The sequence below is a fragment of the Dendropsophus ebraccatus genome, chromosome 14 (assembly GCF_027789765.1).
Source record: "Dendropsophus ebraccatus isolate aDenEbr1 chromosome 14, aDenEbr1.pat, whole genome shotgun sequence".
In the NCBI taxonomy this organism is placed as follows: domain Eukaryota; kingdom Metazoa; phylum Chordata; class Amphibia; order Anura; family Hylidae; genus Dendropsophus; species Dendropsophus ebraccatus.
The window spans coordinates 60,008,689-60,029,887 of record NC_091467.1 but is presented as its reverse complement, the minus strand read 5'-3'; the positions used below and the strand labels follow the sequence as shown (position 1 = coordinate 60,029,887).

Here is a 21,199-nt window from a genome sequence, read left to right as displayed (position 1 = left end):
ACACTCCGTAACCCAATAAGGTTATAATAGATGATAACCCAATAAGGTTATAATAATGAAGCAGTGTGGACAAGACACTAGGGTCATAGCCCTTCCAGTGGTAGTATCTCTATAGTTGAAGGCAACTCTCACTATAGCTAAGCCTTCAGCTACTGACTATACCAACACTTTGTCACTAGACATCCAGGTTGTCATCTTTCTTGCCCCAGGGCAGTTACCAGTGTCCTACATAGAGCATAGTACAGTAATGGACCTCCTTGCCATGATGTACAGTTACTTCTTCCAGGGCACTTCTGATGGCTTATCACTCCCTTAGCTGGACACATGGGCAAAAACTTAAACCCAGGGTTTGTTGGCCAACACTCTACCGCTTATAGCACTTATAGAGAGAGAGACATTCCCGTCTATCACAGACTAAGAAGGGGGGGTAGTCTAGTGGCCAGGGCTAATGGAAGGGGGGTAGCGAACAGCCCTATCTAGTTCCATGTCTCAAGAAGAAGGCTCGGGAAATTTGGGAGTTAGTCCAAACACAGGCAATAGGGCTAGAGTAAATGAGTTATACCCATTTGACAAAATTGGGTCTATAACCGAATCCCCAGAGGACAGACCAAAGAAAAGGCCATTCAAATCAGTCAAACTCCTTATCTAAATCTAAGGCTGCAATAACTGAAGAACCAGTATTCGTGAGATTGGTGACTGATGAAGCTGGGTGCAGCTTTAGGGAGTCCTCTGGTTGTATCCATGTTTTCCAGGACTTCCTAGGTCTGCATCTAACCTTGGCAGCCACTGTTATTCAACACCGAATGATCTGACCCGAGCATGTTCATTTCTAGTGGTGGGCATGCTGGTAATAGGGTGTCTTAGGTTATATCAGTAGCTTTTCCTGCCATGAATCTAGAATGCTCGTGATGCACAATGTGAAGTATAATTTTTTGAAACCTCATGGGCAGAATTTTTTTATAGGATTTTAGCATCACAAGGGAAAAGGGAGATTGGTCTACTGTATATGAGTCACATTGCCAGGGATCTTTGTCTTGTTCAGGTTTTAGAACTATACAAGCCACTTGCATGGATGTGGGGAGGGAGCCCTCCTGAAAAAGGAAACAATAAGGGGTAATAAGGTACCATTCAATAGGAAGCCCATCTAAACCAAGTGTTCTCCTAATCTGGAAAGATGGTGTTGGTGATGGTGGCCTTAACCTCCTCAGTTATTCTATCCAACTCTCAGGAGAACCTTCATCTAAGTTAGAGAAATGAATCAAGGAAATCTTCTAATTCTGCCTGGGACCATGTCACTCTCGAGGAGATTAATGTTTGATAAAATCACGCAAAAACAGCATTGATGTCGGTAGGATCAGTAACATGTTGTGCATCAGTGACCGTTACCAGAATAATAGGGGAGGAGACTGTATAATCTTTAGCTATTTAGGCCAGAAGCAGACCATTCTTGTCCACCTATTCCCTTTGAGTATCAGATTTTCTTACAGGTAAATTCAGTTAATAACAGATCACGAGAAGGTCTCTTTTACTTGCATTGACCCCTTTTCTTCACTGGGAAATCTCATTGGCAACTTCTCTAAATGAATCCATAATATCTTCATAGACTCGTATGGTCTTGTAAAGACAGGACGAGTTTACAGGGAAGGAGGGCAGCAAAGAGTCCTGATAAGTGCCTCTGATAAAATGAATAAAATCCTCTGCTGCTGCTGTTCAGACAGCACCCAATTCCAGGTGCTCTTCATTTCTCTTTGATTCCTTAATCTGGTTAGTGCAAGAACTGCCCGCTCAGCCAATCACTGGCTACAGTGGTAACCTGCCTCAGTCAGTGATTGGCTATGCAGGCAGTTCTTGTATGAATAGGGCATCATAGGAAGAAGCTAAGAGCATTAGGGACCAGGAGGTGTGTGAACAGCAGCAGCGGGGGATCGAGACAGGTGCATATTGTAATTCATTTAATTATTTTTTTGACTGGACTCATTTATTTAAAAAAAAAAGTTGTCCTTAAGACACCTAGTACATTAGGTTACTATAAGGTGTAATTTTATTTTCCGTGTTTTTTTAAGTTATATAACATGCTGTGTTTTGATTTTTTTTTTACACATCCCCTGATCCATGTTAACACTGTGTACACACGAGTAGAGTGTTCTTCTCGTAAGCAGACATAAGCCTACAGCAAACTGTCACGTCACGTTTCCATTGATACTGTAATGTGATCCGCCGCCAGCCAAAGGTTGAGCATTCTGCCGTTGGAACGTTACAGTAGCCGCTCGGTATAAGTAAATATCCTAATGGGAGGTTTAACTAACGTGTAAATATCAGCACAATAGGTTAAATACAAAGACTTAAGCCGCAGCAATACTTACCATTGTTTAGGGCTTTCGTACGACATAAACCCTCCGCAGTAAATGTCAGACGTGTTGGTTACAGAACTGACAACATCCAAGCTACTGAATCACTTAGTGGCCTATAGTTCACGCTAATGGCAACCCATTACTCTCCAGCCATACTACAACTCCCAATGTGTGCCCCTTTTACCAAATGTAGGGCCTGGTTGCCTGTTGGGCAGGAAGGGGTGTGTGGCAAGGTGGGGAGAAGACGTGGTCTCATTTATTATTATTTACATGTGCTAGCAGGCATATTTCATGGCAATATTCTATCTGTTACTAAAAGGCTTCATCCAGAGAATGTCTCTACACGGACCCTGCAGGGACGTAGTTCCCTCTTCCCGATGGCGCAGGTGGGTGCAGCGGTGCTTGAAAAAGGCCCTCTAGCAATCGAGGGCAGAAACACGTTGCCACAATTAATACTCATTTAGACAATACAACCGGGTTCGCCCGCTGTTTACGCTTGACCGCATGCCTAGTTTTGGTGGTCTAACTTTTAAGCTTGCGGCAACCGGGACCTGGATTTGCCCCCCTGCGCCAGGGTTCGTGCAGAGACATTCGCTTGATTCCTCACGACTACATGTCTATGAGGTCCCTCTGATGTGCTGCGGTGACTATTGACTACCTTCAGTAGAGTTGTACCTATTATTCGCAGAACTCTAATAGGTGAATGCGTTCAGGAATTGTGGTGGTGTCTCTACTCCTACACTTGTTGCAGCAGACGCTATTGCACTTGGAATCGCCCTTCTCTCTTTTCTTTTTTGTAGTAAAAGGCTTTATGTAAGTCATAATAAATTCCCCCAAAGTTTCTCAATAAATAGCGTCCCCTGTGGTATATTTCTTGGGGTAGGTCGTTATCAAGTATTAAATTACTTGATAATGAGTAATCATTTTGCCGTTATTTCAGAGCAATGGCTGACATTTGTGGAATAACAGCCCTTGTTTTGAAATAATGGCCGTTTTTTGGGCTCAAAATGATGGCCGTCCAAAAAAAAAAAAAAAAGGCCATCAAATGGTCAAAAAAGTACATAGAGGGACATTTATCAAGTCCGTGTTTTTTGCGTCAGGATTAAAAATGAGGATTTCTATAGAGACGCACTGCCTCTATATAAAATTAGTGTGCACTTGTGCCCGCCTGTGCGCACAAAATGAAACCTATGCTAGTTCAGAGCTGGCGTAGGTTTGACTCTTCCTTCTACGTAATATAAGCATTTTTCTATGTTCTGGAAGCACAGACAGGTATATGAAAGGTACCAGGTTTCTCCCTGATCTAACAGTTACCTAACAGTGTCAGCAGTTTGGAACGTTAATTGCAGCTGATAGATTCCCTTTCAGTAAACCCACTCTCTTTGTGTGAACCTAAAAATCTACTCAAAGAAATTTACACTTTGAGGCCACAACCCCACAATGGGGGACATTTATAATGTGGCGCATAGGGAATAAACGTATTCGCAAATGCTTGATTTGCAAATAATTTATTCAAAAGTGGGTTCTCTGCACCAGAGGGGTGCATTTAACATTTTTCCAATAGAAAAATGACACTAAAACCTACGCCAGCTCTGAACTAGCACAGAGGGACTCCATTACCCCTCCTCTCCACCTGTGTGACCCAGAGAACCCATTTGTGAATAAATTTATGTCCTGTGCACCACATGATAAATGTCCTACATTATGTGGTCGTGGCCTCAAAGTGCAAATTTGTTTTTAGTGGCTTCTTAGATTAACACACAGTGAGTAGGTTTATTTAAAGGAGAAGTCTGGCGAAAAATTTTATAAAAGTATTGTATTGCCCCCCAAAAAATATACAAATCCCCAATATACACTTATTATGGGAAATGCTTATAAAGTGCTTTTTCCCTGCACTTACTACTGCATCAAGGCTTCACTTCCTGGATAACATGGTGATGCCACTTCCTGGATAAAATGGTGATGTCACTTCCTAGATAACATGGTGATGTCACTTCCTGGATAAAATGGTGATGTCACGCCCCGACTCCCAGAGCTGTGTGGGCTGTGGCTGCTGGAGAGGATGATGGCAGGGGGATGCTCAGTGTCCCTCCAGTGCCCTGTGTCCTTCAGTGTCCCCCTGCCATCATCCTCTCCAGCAGCCATAGCCCGCACAGCTCTGGAAATCGGAGCGTAACATCACCATTTTATCCAGGAAGTGACATCACCATGGAAGTGAAGCCTTGATCCAGTAGTAAGTGCAGCGAAAAAGGTACTTTATGTGAATTTCCCGTAATAAGTGTATATTGGGGATTTGTATAAGTTTTGGGGAGCAATACAATGCTTTAATAAAAATTTTCGCAGGACATCTCCTTTAAAGGGAATCTGACAGCTGCAATTCACGGTCCAAACTGCTGACACTGTTAAGTAACTTGCATCAGGAAGACACCTGGTACCTTTCATATATCTGTCTGTGCTTCTAGAACATAGAAAAATGCTTTTATTCTATAGTAGGAAGAGTCAAATGGGGTTTCAGATATATGAAAGGTCCCTTACCTAACAGTTGTCTAGCAGTGTCAGCAGTTTGGAACATGAATTACAGCTGACAGAATTTTCACACAAAGGGGAAGATTTATCAAACTGGTGTAAAGTGAAACTGGCTCAGTTGCCCCTAGCAACCAATCAGGAATGAAAGGTGGAATCTGATTGGTTGCTAGGGGCAACTGAGCCAGTTTCACTTTACACCATGTTAGATAAATCTCCCCCAAAGTTTTTTTTTAGGTGCAAATTCACATATAAGTGATACTGTACATCACATGGTAATAACTCTGTGCAAACATCTAACACTTCCAAGCACATTTGAGGTTATTACCTGGGAAGCAAAGATCGTTTTGTTAAATATTTATTGAAAATTTATTGTAAATTTCTGACGACCTCACGACATTTAGCTGAGATTAAAACGGAAATAAAAGGGAAGCAAATAGAAAGTTTTTTTTATTAATGTGTATTTGTTATATGTGCCGTGTTTTGAATAAATGTCAAGCAAAGCGTAAAGCGACGTGTGAGATTGTAAAGAAAAGGGCAAATTTAGATGCATTTTTTTTGATAGACTGTAAATTCTCATATGAAAAAACTGTATTTTCTTTCTTTTAATCATCTCTATTACTGGAAAAATGTTTTGGTTTCTAACATTGATGGAGCATCCACAGGGTCAGTGTGATTGACAACTGGCACCCCCACCTGTAAAATGTTAGATGGTGCCACTGTGCTGGAACTTTATACACAATGATCAGTCCTGTGCAGAATACTGTGCAGTGTAGGTGACAGTTGAACAGTTCCCGCTCAATTGTAATCTGCGTCACCACTACACAGTATTTGGCACAGGGCTTTTGGCACCATTGCTGTGTACACCTGCCAAAGAGCTGATTGGAGGAGGTGTTGGGTGTCAGCACCATGCCAATCAGAGACTGATAGCTAGAGAGATGAACGAACCGAGCCACCTGAACACAGAATCATTCCGAACTTTGGGGGTTCGGTGCCTCTTTGGTGCCACTTCCCCCCAGTGTCTACTGGTGGCTCTCTGGTCCCATCCCAGTGTCTTCTACAGTGAAGGCCCACTCTGCCAATCACAGGATGACCAGGGTGGGGCAGCACCACAGCCAGGGATCGGCTGAGCGGGCTGTCACTCTTGTCTCTAGAGTGACAGCCTACTCAGCCAATCACAGGCATGGTGCTGTCCCATGTCAGTCAGCCCGTGATTGACTGAGTGGACTGTTACTCCGGAGACAACAGTGACAGCCCGGTCAGCCAATCACAGGCCACCATGCTGTCCTGTCCTAATCAGCCTGTGATTGGCTGCTGAGTTGGTCTTCACTGTAGAAGATACCGAGATGGGAGAAAAAACACCCCGAAGAACTAAGTATAACCTGCAGGCGTTTAGCTGTTTCAATGTTCGGTTTGGCACGAACCCGGACTTTACATTAAAGTTCGGCAAACCTGACGAACTAAACTTTTGAAAGGTTTGCTCATCTCTACTGATAGCCTATCCCGTGGACAGCCATCAATGTTACAAACCCAGGCTGTTGTAACACACTGGTCTCCAACCTGTGGTTCTCCAGCTGTTACGAATCTCTTCGGGCATTCTGCAAGATCGCAGGCTGCAGATTACAGATCTAATGCAACAAAACCATATGAGAATATTGTGCTTGATTGGTGAATCGCTCTTCTCTACCATGGTAAGGAAATTCAGGCTTGGCAAATGTTTATTGATAATAAGATTAAGTCCTAAAAACCAAAAACAAGTAATAAGAACATTAACATTCTTCAAGTCAGTTTAGATTATCCCCAATGCCAGTTTATAGTTTCTAGTACTGTATGAGGGCTCGTTTTTGCAGAGTATCAATTACTTTTTATGAATCATAAGTATTTTTACCATATAATGCATCGAGAAACTCAAAAACTTTATGTCACCCAGTTTACTTAATTTACATAGCTTCAGTATGTTGTGTGTTGCAATATTCAGACAATGATATCTTTTATATTTCTTTCAACAGAGCCATATAAGGGTTCGTTTTTTGCAGGGTCAGCTAGGATTTTTATAGGCACTTCTTTGGGAGTATATATAAGTTTTGGACTCTTTTTATTCTATTTACAGCAGTGAGCAAAAATGATGAATTCTGTCATTAGATTGTTAGGAACTCACCTGCCAGGGCTCCTGCGGCGTCCTCCTCGGTCCCGGCTTCCTCTGTCGGGGCTAGGACCCAGCGCCGAGGCGGCCGCCCGAGCCGTGTGACGTCACGGAGACCCGACGGCGTCCCTGGTAACCAGGGACGCCGCGGCTCCGTGTCACTCGTGGCGGCCGCCCAGCCTGTGCAGCTGAACGGCATCATGCTCAGGCTGAGGGGCGGATCGCTCCGCCACTCAGTCTGTAGCAGACCAGCTGCTAGGTATCTGGGATCAGGGGGTCGGACCAATGGTGTGCTGGTCCGGCCTCCTGACAATCACTGCCAGCTCTCTTTGCTGGCTATTAGTTGTACTGATCCCAGCTCCCCAGTTCTCTATATTCTGCCCTATTCTTTCTATATTATCTTGCCTGAATTCTGACCTTTTGCCTGTCCCCTGACTACCCGCTTCTTTCTGATTTTGTACTGCGTTGCTCATTCGGTTTCTGACTTGGCTAGTTGACCTTCCCGCATTGTGTTTGTCTGTCTGTCTGCGTTTTATGTTCTGCACGTATTCAGCATAGGGATTGTCTTCGTGGTTGTCCGCGACCGCTTAGGGTCGACCGAGGCAAGTAGGCAGGTGACAGTGGGTGGGATCAGATTCAGGGCCCACTGTCTCGTGTCTTGTCATCACCTGCCTATCGTGACAGAATAGCCAGCCTATAGATTATATATATACGTCTCCCGAGGGTTATCATGGATCCCATTAAGACATTGGTAGAGCAGATGCAGAACCTGAACACTTTGGTCCAAGGACTTGCGGAACGTGTCCAGGAACAGGAGGCTGCTCCCCGTCAAGTGACTATGACGACCCCTTCTCCGACCGAACCACCTGTACAACTCCCGGAAAAGTTTAAAGGGGATAGAAAAGATTTTCGGACATTCAGGGAGGGATGTAAATTATTTTTTCGGCTACGTCCACGCTCCTCTGGGGACGAGAACCAAAAGGTGGGAATTATCATGTCCCTTCTGCAAGGACCCCCACAAGAATGGGCATTTTCCCTACCTCCCAACGCCATTGAGCTAAGTTCTGTTGATTTTTTTTTTTCAGCTCCTGGCCTGCTATATGACGACCCTGACAGGACTGCAGTGGCCAAGCGCCAATTAACCTCACTACAACAGGGAAAAAGACCAGTGGAAGACTATTGTGCAGAATTTCGCCAGTGGTGTATTCCATCCGATTGGAATGACTCTGCATTACAGTACCAATTCCGTGTATGTCTCTCTGATCAATTCAAAGATCTATTAGTGGCTTATCCGCCTCCTGAGTCCTTAGAGGAGACCATGACATTAGCTAGGGAGACGTAGGGAGAAATTAACCACTGGTTCTTGTAAATCCTCATCCTCTATCTTTTCTCCTCCTAAACCTGCTCCTTCTCTGTCATTACCCCAAGAAGAACCCATGCAGATTGGAGCCACTGATGCGAGGACAAGGCGAACCTATCGTTTACAGCACAATCTGTGTCTATACTGTGGCAAAGCTGGACACTGTGTTCGGGAGTGTACCTCCAGGCCTGGATCACTGCCGGAAAACTCCAGCGCCTGAGTGACTATCGAGGGGGTCATTCAGGCGCACAAGTACCGCTCGATAGTAAGAATAAATTGATGGTGCCTATTACTCTTTCTTTAGGGGAAAGAAGTATTTCAGGATCGGCCCATATCGATTCTGGGGCATCTGCTAATTTTATTAATTCTGGTTTCTGGTCCAGTCTGGGAGTATGTCTACTTCAGCTTAAGTGCCCGCTGAGTATCACTGGGGCGGATTTTACACCACTGGCGCAGGGTAAGGTGAGATATATCACCCCCCATCTTGAGGTAAAAGTAGGTTCTATCCATTCTGAGTTCCTTAATTTTTGGTTATGGATAATTTGTACTCGGACATTATTTTGGGGTTGCCCTGGTTGACTCAGCATAACCCGGTGTTTGACTGGTCAAACAGGGAACTCATTCAATGGGGACTGGGATGTGCTTCCCATTGTATTTCTTTGCATCAAACGGAATGTTCTTTGTTGGAAGGGGAGATCCCCGAATTCTTATCTGATTTTGTTGATGTGTTTGAGGAAAGATCAGTAGACGAATTACCTCCTCACCGTCCATACGATTGTGCCATTGATTTAATTCCTGAGTCTAGATATCCTAAAGGTCGGATGTTTAATTGATCTAGGACAGAAAGGGAGGCTATGCGTGAATATATCAAGGATAGTTTACGCAAAGGTCATATTCGTCCTTCCTGCTCTCCACTAGGGGCAGGAATTTTTTTTGTTGGTAAGAAAGATGGCGGTCTACGTCCCTGCATTGATTATCGGGAATTAAATAAAATCACTATTAAAAACCAACATCCTCTTCCATTGATTCCGGATTTGTTTAATCAGATTGTGGAGGCTCAATGGTTTTCTAAGATTGATCTGCGTGGAGCCTATAATCTGATTAGGGTAAAGGAAGGGGATGAGTGGAAGACCGCATTTAATACCCCTGAGGGACACTTCGAATATCTTGTAATGCCCTTTGGGCTATGCAATGCCCCTGCCGTGTTCCAACACTTTGTGAATGACGTATTTCGTGAGTACTTAGGTCGGTTCTTAGTGGTGTATTTGGACGATATACTGATTTACTCTCCTGATTGGTCGTCCCACATATATCATGTGCGTAAGGTTATGGAACTTCTAAGATTAAACCATTTGTTTATTAAGTTGTCGAAGTGCCAATTCGGTGTTCAGGAGATCTCATTCTTGGGATACAAAATCACCTCCAATTCTTTTGAAATGGACCCCCTTAAAGTAGCAGCCATTAAAAAGTGTGAGCGTCCCAACAGTCTCAAGGCGTTACAGAGATTTATGGGATTCGCTAATTATTATAGGAAGTTTATTCAGGGTTTCTCCGTAATTGCCAAACCTTTAACTGATATGACTAGAAAGGGAGCGGATTTGGTAAACTGGACTCCTGAAGCTGTTTTGGCATTCGACAAACTTAAAGGGTGTTTTTCTGTGGCTCCAGTATTGATTCAACCAGACTTCGAACAACCTTTTATTGTTGAGGTGGATGCCTCAGAGGTGGGGGTGGGAGCTGTCCTCTCACAAGGCTCACACACGCTCACCAATCTCAAACCCATAGCCTATTTTTCTAGAAAGTTCTCTAGAGCTCTATCACGTAGTTTTGACATCAGTAGTAATCCCACAGAGAACCCCGAAACAATTTTATCTCCTGGGGTAGTGGTAGCCATTTTACAGCCCTATCTGGCGGCTCAGGTGATAGACTCACAAGCCATGGCCCCTAGAAACACCCCAGAAAACAAACTCTTCGTTCCCCCAAATATTCGTCTTAGAGTTCTTGAAGAGACTCACTGCTCTGTACTAGCAGGTCATCCAGGCATCGCTGGAACTAGATATCTTTTAGCTCATTATTGGTGGCCATCTTGGGCCAGAGATACGAAATTGTTTGTGGATGCATGTGAGGTCTGTGCTAGGTCAAAGGTGTCTCGTAGATTACCAGAGGGACTTCTTCAACCTTTACCAGTACCTACCAAACCCTGGACCCACATCTCTATGGATTTCATAACTGATCTACCAGTCTCCAAGGGTAAAACAGTGATTTGGGTGGTCATCGATAGATTCTCTAAAATGTGTCATCTTATTCCTCTTAGTAAACTCCCTAATGCACGTAGTTTGGCTTCTCTATTCATTAATCATATTCTCCGCCTGCATGGGGTTCCCGAAAATATTGTTTCTGATAGGGGGGTACAATTTGTATCTAAGTTCTGGAGAGAATTCTGTGGCCGTTTGGGTATATCCTTGTCTTTTTCCTCAGCGTTCCATCCTCAGTCTAATGGGCAAACTGAGAGAGTAAACCAGTCATTAGAACAGTTTTTAAGATGTTTTGTTGCAGGTTCTCAGGACAAATGGAAGGAATATTTACCTTTAGCTGAGTTTGCACTAAATAATCGTGAAAATCAGTCTCTCAAAATGTCGCCTTTCTTTTGCAATTTCGGGTTTAATCCTAGGTACTCTTCCGTTCATGCTGCCGAGTCGATCAACCCATCCGCTGAAAAAACCTACAAAAGACTGTGCACAGTCTGGGCCCGGGCTCTGCAGAACCTGGTTAAAGCCCAAGAATGTTCTAAAAAACAATCTGATAAAAGACACATATCTGGCCCAGAGTACAAGGTGGGGGATAAGGTATGGCTCTCGACCAGAAATTTGAAATTGAGAACGCCATCCGGTAAACAGTCGCCTAAATTCATCGGTCCCTATGTAATTCTTAAGATCATTAATCCTGTTTCTTTTAAGTTGCAATTGCCGAAGAGTATGAAAATCTATGATGTTTTCCATAAATCACTGTTAAAAAAATATGTTAATCCGGTATTGCCTTCGGTCCTCCCTGCTCCCTTGGTCGTTCAAGGGGAGCTGGAGTACGAAGTGGAGAGAATTCTGGATTCCCGTTGGGTCCAGAGTTCTTTGCAGTACCTGGTTCATTGGAGGGGATTCGGCCCTGAAGAGCGCACTTGGGTCGCAAGTAGGGACATGCATGCGCCGCGTCTTGTTCGACAATTTCACTCATGCAACCCTCTCAAGCCGGGTCCTTTAAATAAGGGTCCTGAGGCCCCTCATAAAAAGGGGGGGGTAATGTTAGGAACTCACCTGCCAGGGCTCCTGCGGCGTCCTCCTCGGTCCCGGCTTCCTCTGTCGGCGCTAGGACCCAGCGCCGAGGAGGCCGCCCGAGCCGGGTGACGTCACGGAGACCCGACGGCGTCCCTGGTAACCAGGGACGCCACGGCTCCGTGTCACTCGTGGCGGCCGCTCAGCCTGTGCAGCTGAATGGCATCATGCTTAGGCTGAGGGGCGGATTGCTCCGCCACTCAGTCTGTAGCAGACCAGCTGCTAGGTATCTGGGATCAGGGGGTGGGACCAATGGTGTACTGGTCCGGCCTCCTGACCCAGTATAAAGTGTAATCACTGCCAGCTCTCTTTGCTGGTTATTAGTTGTACTGGTCCCAGCTCCCCAGTTCCCTGTATTCTGCCCTATTCTTTCTATATTATCTTGCCTGAATTCTGACCTTTTACCTGTCCCCTGACTACCCGCTTCTTTCTGATTTTGTACTGCGTTGCTCATTCGGTTTCTGACTTGGCTAGTTGACCTTCCCGCATTGTGTTTGTCTGTCTGTCTGCGTTTTATGTTCTGCACGTATTCAGCATAGGGATTGTCTTCGTGGTTGTCCGCGACCGCTTAGGGTCGACCGAGGCAAGTAGGCAGGTGACAGTGGGTGGGATCAGATTCAGGGCCCACTGTCTCGTGTCTTGTCATCACCTGCCTATCGTGACATACATGCTTTATTTTATTCTCTACACAGTGATATTATTGTATTTTTTACATGATATATGTATAATTTATATACATTTTACATGATTTTTCTTAAATATATATTTTCTATTTAATTTAATAGTTTTCTAAAAGCTTATAGAAAACTTTTGTTTGTACCACTGGAGGACTTCCATATTGCTATGTATAGTGCTTTTATCAATCTCCTATTGCACCCAATGTTTGAAAGCGTCTGTCTGGAAGACTTCAAATTGTTCCTTAAAGTGAATGTACCATCAGGTACACCACTTTAACTTCTTTACATGAATGGATCAGTGCTGGCGTGGGGATGCTGGTGCCACAGTCCCTTTTTTGAACCAGCGCCCGGTTCTGGCACTCTGCACTGGTCTATTCCCGAGCACCAGCCCAGTATGAAGCACTTGGGGCAGGCCTGCTAACCCCAGTGTGATGAAACCCCCTCCCCTCTGTGACGTGGCTCCATGGATTCTAATAGTGCCGCGTCACGGTGGGGAGGGGAGATAGTCACGCTGTGGCTCGGCGGCTCTGCCACCAGTGCTTAAAGGGGACCTGTCACCAGAGATGAGTTTGACGCCCATAGAGAATGACTGCTCCCAGACTCATCTCAGGTGAGCGCGTGCATGGCTTCCTATTGGGGTTTCTCGGCGGTGGGATGGTGTCTGGGACCGGGACTCTGAGCAAAGGGTAAGTATAAGGGGCTCCACCGGGGGAAGGGGGGGCCGGCGGGCGGTCTTCACCCCAGCAGCCAGGGTGACAGGTTTCCTTCCTTCCTGCTGGGCCGCAGCACTGTCTTCCCACATGCTGGCGCCAGTCTATTTATATAAAAAAAACTGATGTACCTGATGGTACATTCGCTTTAAAGTGGGCCACTTTGGCACCTATCAGATTATTATATTACCTTATCTGTTTCAATTTCCCCATTTGCCAAGTTGATGCCCAGTTTCTGCAAAATGGTGGGAATGGGGATCGGTTGCACTATACCTGGAAGTGAGAAGAGACATTTAGCTGTGTGAGAAGGCAAATGTATTTAGTATATAAGATTTCTGACTTGTCCAGCCTGACATCACCAATGTAGTTTGGCTCTGAAGGTCTGGATAGGGCCACAGTAATATAAGAAAAAAGCAACTTACCATTAATGGCGGGGGAGTAGACTGTGTTGATCATAGAAGTTATGAATTCCTTTAGGTCTTGCACCTAGATTAAATGAAAATTACATGAATGTAAATTTCTACAGGAAATGTAAAGATATATATATATATATATATATATATATATATATATAATGCACTACATAAATGCTGACCATACAAAATAACTAAATTCTGGATAAATAGGCGTAACCCACCCAATATAATGAACAAGACTGACTTCCACATTTTATAGTGAATGTACCGCTTAGAGAATTTTTTTTTTCGCTACCTGGTCGGCGATGGTGGAGAGATCCCAGTGGTGAGGTCCATTTTTAAAAAAGCTATTCCTGAGATAACTGGACTTGATTGTAATGGAGGAGCGTCACAGAGGGAAGGGAATATCACTACACTGGGGGTACTGGGCTCGTCTCCAGTGCATAGAATGTGCCAGTGCACATGAAAGAAGCAGCGCCGAACTGGGCAGCATTTTGAAGAATGAGCCACTCTACCGGGATCTCCACGTCAGCACTGGCCAGGTAGTAAAAAAAATAAATAAATTTAGTACGTAAAGCAAATGTACCATCAGATACGTAGCTTTGGGTTCTTTACCGTAACGGATCTACGCCGATGCGGGAATGTCAGTGGTATGGTCCTTTTTTGAATCCCCGCCCAATTGGTATATATCTGGGTCTAATTGTTTCAGGCATATGATATTACAAAAACATGTTTGTGGCTTCCAGGAGACAGTAAACAAGCCGAGATACCCACACAAACACAGGGGGAATATACAAAAGTCTAGCAGATATCGTTTTTGGTGGGAAGTGAACCCAGAACCCCAATGCAGCAAGGCAACAATGTTAACCACTGTCTAACCCAACAATTGTCCATCATTTACCATCTTACCTCAAATTCCCCAACTGATGACGATTCGAGAGCCAGGAAGAATCTTAGAAAAGAAAAAAGAAACATATGTTCAAATTTTCCTCCAAGTCCATGTAGCTCTCCAAGTACACCAGTATATCAATCATAGAGGTCAAAGACCACATTATATAATGAAGAGAGGTTCCTTGGGATGGAATTTTTTGGGTTGAAGTAGCCTGAATGACTTATGCACAGAATACACAATTGTTTTCATGTAAGTGCTTATCTTTATCGATTACTTCTTGGTCTCTGGCTTGACACAAGGTCGGGCCACTGATTGGCTGGGACGGTACTTCCTTGTGTCAAGACAGAAACAGGACTTTATTGTTTGTACTGCAGTCTGGCCACATTTATCTCTAGAAAGGGTTCACAGACGACCCATTTTTTCACAATGATCAAGACATTGGGTACCCTGAAGTCAAGTCCACAGTAGTCAAGTCCACCTATTGCCTATTGGTGGTAACTAAGTAACATTATTAGACGTTTTGTGGTTGATTGTGTTGATTGTAGCAGATTTCAGGTGTCTGAGCAAGTGTCTGCCCTTGGAGGGGTACTCCAGCGGAAATCTCCCCTCCCCCCCCATCCCAAATCAACTGGTTTCAGAAAGTTATATAGATTTGTAATTTTATTCCATTTACTGTCCAGAGTAGTACAGGCTTTCTAAGGGGATTTGCTACTGCTCTGGACAGTTCCTGTCTCGGTTCTGAAATCAGTTGATTTGAAAAAAAAAAATTTTTGCCGGAGTACGCCTTTAAAGTGTCACTGTCGTGAATTTTTTTTTTGCAGAAATCAATAGTCCAGGCGATTTTAAGAAACTTTGTAATTGGGTTTATTATCCGAAAAATGCATTTTTATCATGAAAAAGCAGTTTGAAGCTCTCCCCCCTGTCTTCATTGTTCTCCTATGGAGAGAGCTAAAGAAAAGACCAAAACAGGACAACAAAGAGTTAATCTACAAATCCCTCACCCGTTATCTGTTCTGACCATCACCAGTGACCTGTCTGAGCTCAGATTACAGCTGTCACCCAGCCTGTAATCCTCTGTTATCTGCTTTCTGCTGTCGGCTAACTCCCTCCTTCCTCCTCCCCCCTCCCCTCTCCCTAGAACAGACAGAGTACGTCTCCTGCAACAAGTCACAATTTTCAGATTTTTCAGAGTGGATGAAAAAGAGGAAGGAGGGGGGGACCTGGGAAAAGGCTTTTTACATGCAGATAATGGCAGATTTGGCTAATAAACCCAATTACAAAGTTTCTTAAAATCGCCTGGACTATTGATTTCTGCAAAAAAAAAAATACGACAGTGACTCTTTAAGGTCACCCGCACACATTATAAATTGAGGCCTAATTTGAACTTTGAAGATTGGATGTTTAAGGATTTAACATTTCAGACGTTTTTTAGCCTGCTTTTTGCATTTAGGCCTTTTTTGAGACTTTTTGAGACTTTTAAAGTATTGTATTACCCCCTTAAAGTTATACAAATCCCCAATATACACTTATTACAGGAAGTATATATAAAGTACTTTTTCCCTGCACTTACTACTACATCAAGGCTTCACTTCCTGGATAACATGGTGATGCCACTTCCTGGATAACATGGTGATGTCACTTCCTGGATAACATGGTGATGTCACTTCCTGGATAACATGGTGATGTCATTTCCTGGATAACATGGTGATGTCACGATGTCACGGATGCTTAGTGTCCCTCCAGTGCCCTGTGTCCCTCAGTGTCCGTCTGCCATCATCCTCTCCAGCAGCCACAGCCCGCACAGCTCTGGAAGTCGGGTTGTGACATCACCATGTTATCTAAGAAGTGACACCACCATGTTATCCAGGAAGTGACATCACCATGTTATCCAGGAAGTGACATCACCATGTTTATCCAGGAAGTGACATCACCATGTTATCCAGGAAGTGACATCACCATGTTATCCAGGAAGTGACATCACCATGTTATCCAGGAAGTGACATCACCATGTTATCCAAGAAGTGACACCACCATGTTATCCAGGAAGTGACATCACCATGTTATCCAGGAAGGGACATCACCATGTTATCCAGGAAGGGACATCACCATGTTATCCAGGAAGTAAAGCCTTGATGCAGTAGTAAGTGTAGGGAAAAAAGCACTTCCTGTAATAAGTGTATATTGGTGATTTGTATAACTTTAAGGGGGCAATACAATACTTTAATAAAAAATTTTGCCTGACTTCTCCTTTAAGTAAAGGCAGCAATTAGGGAGGACACAGGCCTCTCTACTGCCACCAATGTTTGTGTCAGGTACTGCAGGCCCTTCCATGCTCTGGTCCCCTCTCCTCCACTCTGCTCCAGTGTTGCCGCACAGCACTACTGATACAGAGCATATGAGACCTAAGGTATATACAGACTTCCAAACATTTGTTTTTGTCTTACTTGTCAAGAGAGATCTTGAAGTTTATGTTTTTCTCATCAACTGTAAACTGGAGCTTAAAATTCATATGCTGTGAATGGAAAAGTACAGGTTACATTAGTTCCTGTTCATCTTTTACAGCGTGACTGTGCTGCCCTCTACAAGGGGAGGGAGGGGACATTACTTAGCAGAACGTGGGCATGGCGTCAGTAAAATGAGCATGGCTTCCATACATCATAAATGCCAAATTGTTTAGTGCCCATTTGCGATATATAGTCGAAAAACTAGACTAGACAGGACCAGATTTTTTTAAACACACACTCCAGAATCCTTATTTCCCCAGCCAGATCTCTATACTGCCTCTAATCTACCTCCGTTTGCCTCTAATCTCACACAGAATTTATATGGATAGCGTCATTTCTTATTGTTTTCATTCTTACCAGGTTTACGTTAAATAAATTCTGGGGTTCTGCATCTGGGGACGATGCAGAGACTGCCATGATAGAGTAAAGATGGAGAATTGCTTTCATGCTGTTCGCTGTAACTAAAGCTGATTTATTCACAACGATATTTATTTTGTAATCTTGTAGTCCTGGAGGAAGCTGCAAGAAAAAAGTCACAATGGCCGAAATTTTTCGAGATAGCATATACCCTTTAACTTAAAGGGCTTCTCTGCTTTGGACAACGATTTCTCATTAGAAGGCTTCCTTGATCATACGCTTCCCCTACTGGGACCCTTAGGGGGAGATTTATCAAACTGGTGTAAAGTAGAATTGGCCCAGTTGCCCCTAGCAACCAATCAGATTCCACTATTCATTCTTCACAGATTCCTTGGAAAATTAAAGGTGGAATCTGATTGGTTGCTAGGGGCAACTTGGCCAATTGTACTTTTCACCAGTTTGATAAATCTCCCCCATAGTGTGTATGTATACATGTATATATCCTTACCTCTGGAATGATGTCACTTAAGATGGAAGTAGACATGGCCCCTTTATCTTCAAGCTAGAAAAAATAGCAAGTTGCCATTATACTGTAGGTAACACCATGAATAGGCTTAGCTATAGTCCACCAGCATCTATACACAATGAATGGAGGGGCAGTTGTCACTATATAAGAAACTTGGACATAAAGGAGAAGTCCTTAAATTTGAAAAAATCTGGCAAGGAGGAACATAACAAACAGCAACAACCCCCCTCCCCCCCCCCTCCCTGTGCCTTTGCAATGCAGTATTGCCGCTCCGGGACCCCCGACTGGCTCCAGGATCTCCTGCACAGCCGATGTCACCCAGTTGATGGACTGCCCTCTCAGCCATTGTCCACGCCAGGCATTTTCCCCCAAGTCATCGGAACTCAGGGGGAAATGTCTTCTGGTGGAGGTCCCGGAGCCTGGGAATCGGTGCTTCTCGGCCAGGATAGAGGTAAGTATCGATTGTTTATTATATTCGCCCCTGCCCCTGAAAGCTGTGAAATGTTAAATCGCTGGACTCCTCCTTCGTACTGTATGGGGTGGTGACAAAGTAATTCTCTGAAATTTAGAGCTCTAGTAGTCTGAGGGACCACCCAAACACACTAGTCAGTCACAAACAATTGGCTAGCATCTCTGTGAGTGATAGGGGATGACCTCCTTGAGACTCAAGATAGCATAGATAATACAGGTGAAAGGCAGCACCTATCGTAGATGCACCCTGACCCTCTGGAAGACTAGTCCTTCAGACCCCAATAACAAACTTTGAGTCTGTGGGGGTCTGGGTGCTGAAACCACCATTGTATTGTTAAAGATGGAGTCCATAGAAAGTCTGTGAGGCCATCTTCCACGAATGCTAAGACAGTAATAGAAACAATGGTCAGCTGGGGCTTTTCCCCACTTATTCTCAAGAACAATGGGGGTCTCAGCACCCGGATCTCTCTATGACATATTTTCTGAAATGACAATTACACTGTAGTCATTCGAAGAAAAAAAAAACTTGTGACATGTCACAGGGATATGTTAAAGGTTTTGATTGGTCAGGTCTGAGTGTTCACCAATCTTTAAAGGTCATATAAGTCTGTGGAGCTTGTTTCATGCAACAAGATGGAGATTCCGGGAATACGGGAAGAGACCGAAGAGCCACGCTCTTCCCTTGACCATACTAAACACTTAGATCCCCACAATATCTCTACGACATGTCAAAAGCATTTTTTTTTTGCAATGACAAGTGGAAGTTATTCTTCTACACCAATGAAACATGTCACTCAACTTGGTACAAGTGAAACCACCAAATGTCATGCCTCCTAATGTGACGGTAACTGTGTCTCAAAAATAAAACCTTTTTGTTTTCCAAAATAAAATACATCGAGATAAGACAGTGGACCAATAATGATTATCCTGTCCAAAAACATTGTTGTTTTATGCACAAAAATATACAAAAAGTGCAACCCAGTGAACTTGTATGCTCCTAGATGTAAATTATATTTCATACATCATCTCCGCCGGCTGCAAAGTTAAAAGTTCCTTCTTCTTGATACACAGTGAAGACGAGTCCAAGAAAGTCAGCAGTCAGATAGAAGGTTGTAGTTTCCGGGGTAAATGGGAGGACAGCGGAGCTTGTATTTGCGTCATCGGGAGGGTTGATGATCTTTTCTCCTTCATATACTTGGACCTACAGAATGAGTATAGAGAATAATACAGAATCCAGAATAAATATACATTTGGGGATGAAGGTTTATCAGAACCTATAGTGTTTTATCTTAGATACCCCCCCTCTCCACCCTGAACATATTGCTTCACCAGCAAGACAAAGGTTTTCCTCTTATATTTATTTATAATATTATTATAATAACAATAATATATTTTTATTTTTGCCATAAAAACAACAACAATGGGGTGGTCCTACATGGCTTCCTTCTTGAAATGAACAGGAGATACATAAAGAATCGTGAGCACATTTCACCTTCGCTGTATCTTTTGTTTATTTACCAGTGCCTAGGCCCAGTGCGGCTAGGGTTGAGGACCCCCTGATCTCTGGATTGGTGGGGGTTGCAGCATTTACGGTGGCTATCAATCCTATTTATCTCTCCTATTCTCTCCAGACACATAAAGATTGGACATGGCCAAACGTTCATGTTTCCTCAATGAGGGGAGAGCCAGACAACTTCCAGGGTTGGACATTGAACATCTAACACAATCAATCCTCCCCCAACATCATCTGTGTGGGGAGAGTCAGCAGTCTATTATACACATTTAACAGTTTGGCAAGCCCCCTCCACTCGGCGGGTTCCAAAGACTTTAGTCTAAGAACTATGGGCACCTTTACACCCTTTACTTGAAATTATAAAATAATCCATTACTGCCACTCTCATCAGTTCTGAAAAACAAGAGACATATGGTATAAATGATTACCCTTGAGAGCGAACCTTATGAAAGTTGTTTTGGAACCCTCACCCAAATTGGCCATCACATTCATTTCAGATTTTACTTTTGATTTAGATTTGACCCTAAACCAAACCCCTAAGACAACAGGAGTACTTGCTCTTATATGTAGTTCTAATAGTGGTTTATGCTAGTTGCCATGGAAACTACTGAACCAGAAGCATACACTGTATGCCTCCTGCTCAATGAATACTACGTGGGATGCAGGGCATACAACAAGAGTGAGTGTAAGGGTCCTATTCCACGGGCCAATGGGGGCCCGATCAATAATGTAAACGAGCGCCGATCTGCTAGATCGGCGCTCGTTTACTGGGCCTTTTCCGCGGCCCAATAATCGTTTAGCGAGGGCTGCAGGGACATGGTTACCGATGTCCTTGCAACCCTTGTTGTCCTGGCCAGTGATTGGCTGAGCAGTCTGTCAGTAAGACAGACCACACCGAAGCTGCTGCTGCGCGCGGGACCGGGAGGAGCGCAGGAGAAGACCTGCAACATGCTTAGGTAATGTATGGTGCTTGAGAGATCGTCGGTCGCCCGCTGCGCATCGCTATTCCATGCGGCAATGCCCAGTGAGTGCCCCATGATTTTAGGTTTGAACCTAAATAAACAATCAGCCGATGACACGATCATCGACTGATCGCTGTCTCTATTCCACGGAGCGTTAATTGGCCAATTATCGCTCCGTGGAATAGGCCTCTTAGGGTCATATTGCACGGCCCGATATTCAGGAGCAAGCAAGTGCCGTCAGGTCAGTGCTCGCTTGCTCCTCATTCCCCGCTTGCAGTCTATGGCACGGAGCGGCGGCCAGCAGACCGTTACTATCATGATCGTGATTTTAGGTCATGCTGAAAATCAACGACCATCCAACATCGTGCATGTCGACTGATCATTGCCTTTCAACACAAAACGATTACCAGTCGGAACAGCCGATAATCGGCCAAATATGACTTATAATTGTTTTGTTTAATAGGAAAC

At 44.0% G+C, this 21,199-nt stretch overlaps 1 protein-coding gene across 1 annotated transcript; it reads right to left on the bottom strand.

The window, feature by feature from the left end:
• Positions 1-6,189: 6,189 nt before the first annotated feature.
• On the bottom strand, positions 6,190-20,292 carry LOC138772791 (BPI fold-containing family B member 6-like). The gene is made up of 9 exons (XM_069953466.1): positions 20,212-20,292; positions 19,278-19,457; positions 17,768-17,821; positions 17,260-17,421; positions 16,843-16,910; positions 14,416-14,458; positions 13,513-13,576; positions 13,281-13,363; positions 6,190-6,614 (listed from the first exon to the last, which is right to left on the bottom strand). The coding sequence occupies exons 3-9, from the start codon at positions 17,801-17,803 to the stop codon at positions 6,576-6,578; spliced, it is 495 nt and encodes a 164-aa protein (XP_069809567.1). The 5' UTR covers positions 17,804-17,821; positions 19,278-19,457; positions 20,212-20,292; the 3' UTR covers positions 6,190-6,575.
• Between the last annotated feature and the right edge of the window lie 907 nt (positions 20,293-21,199).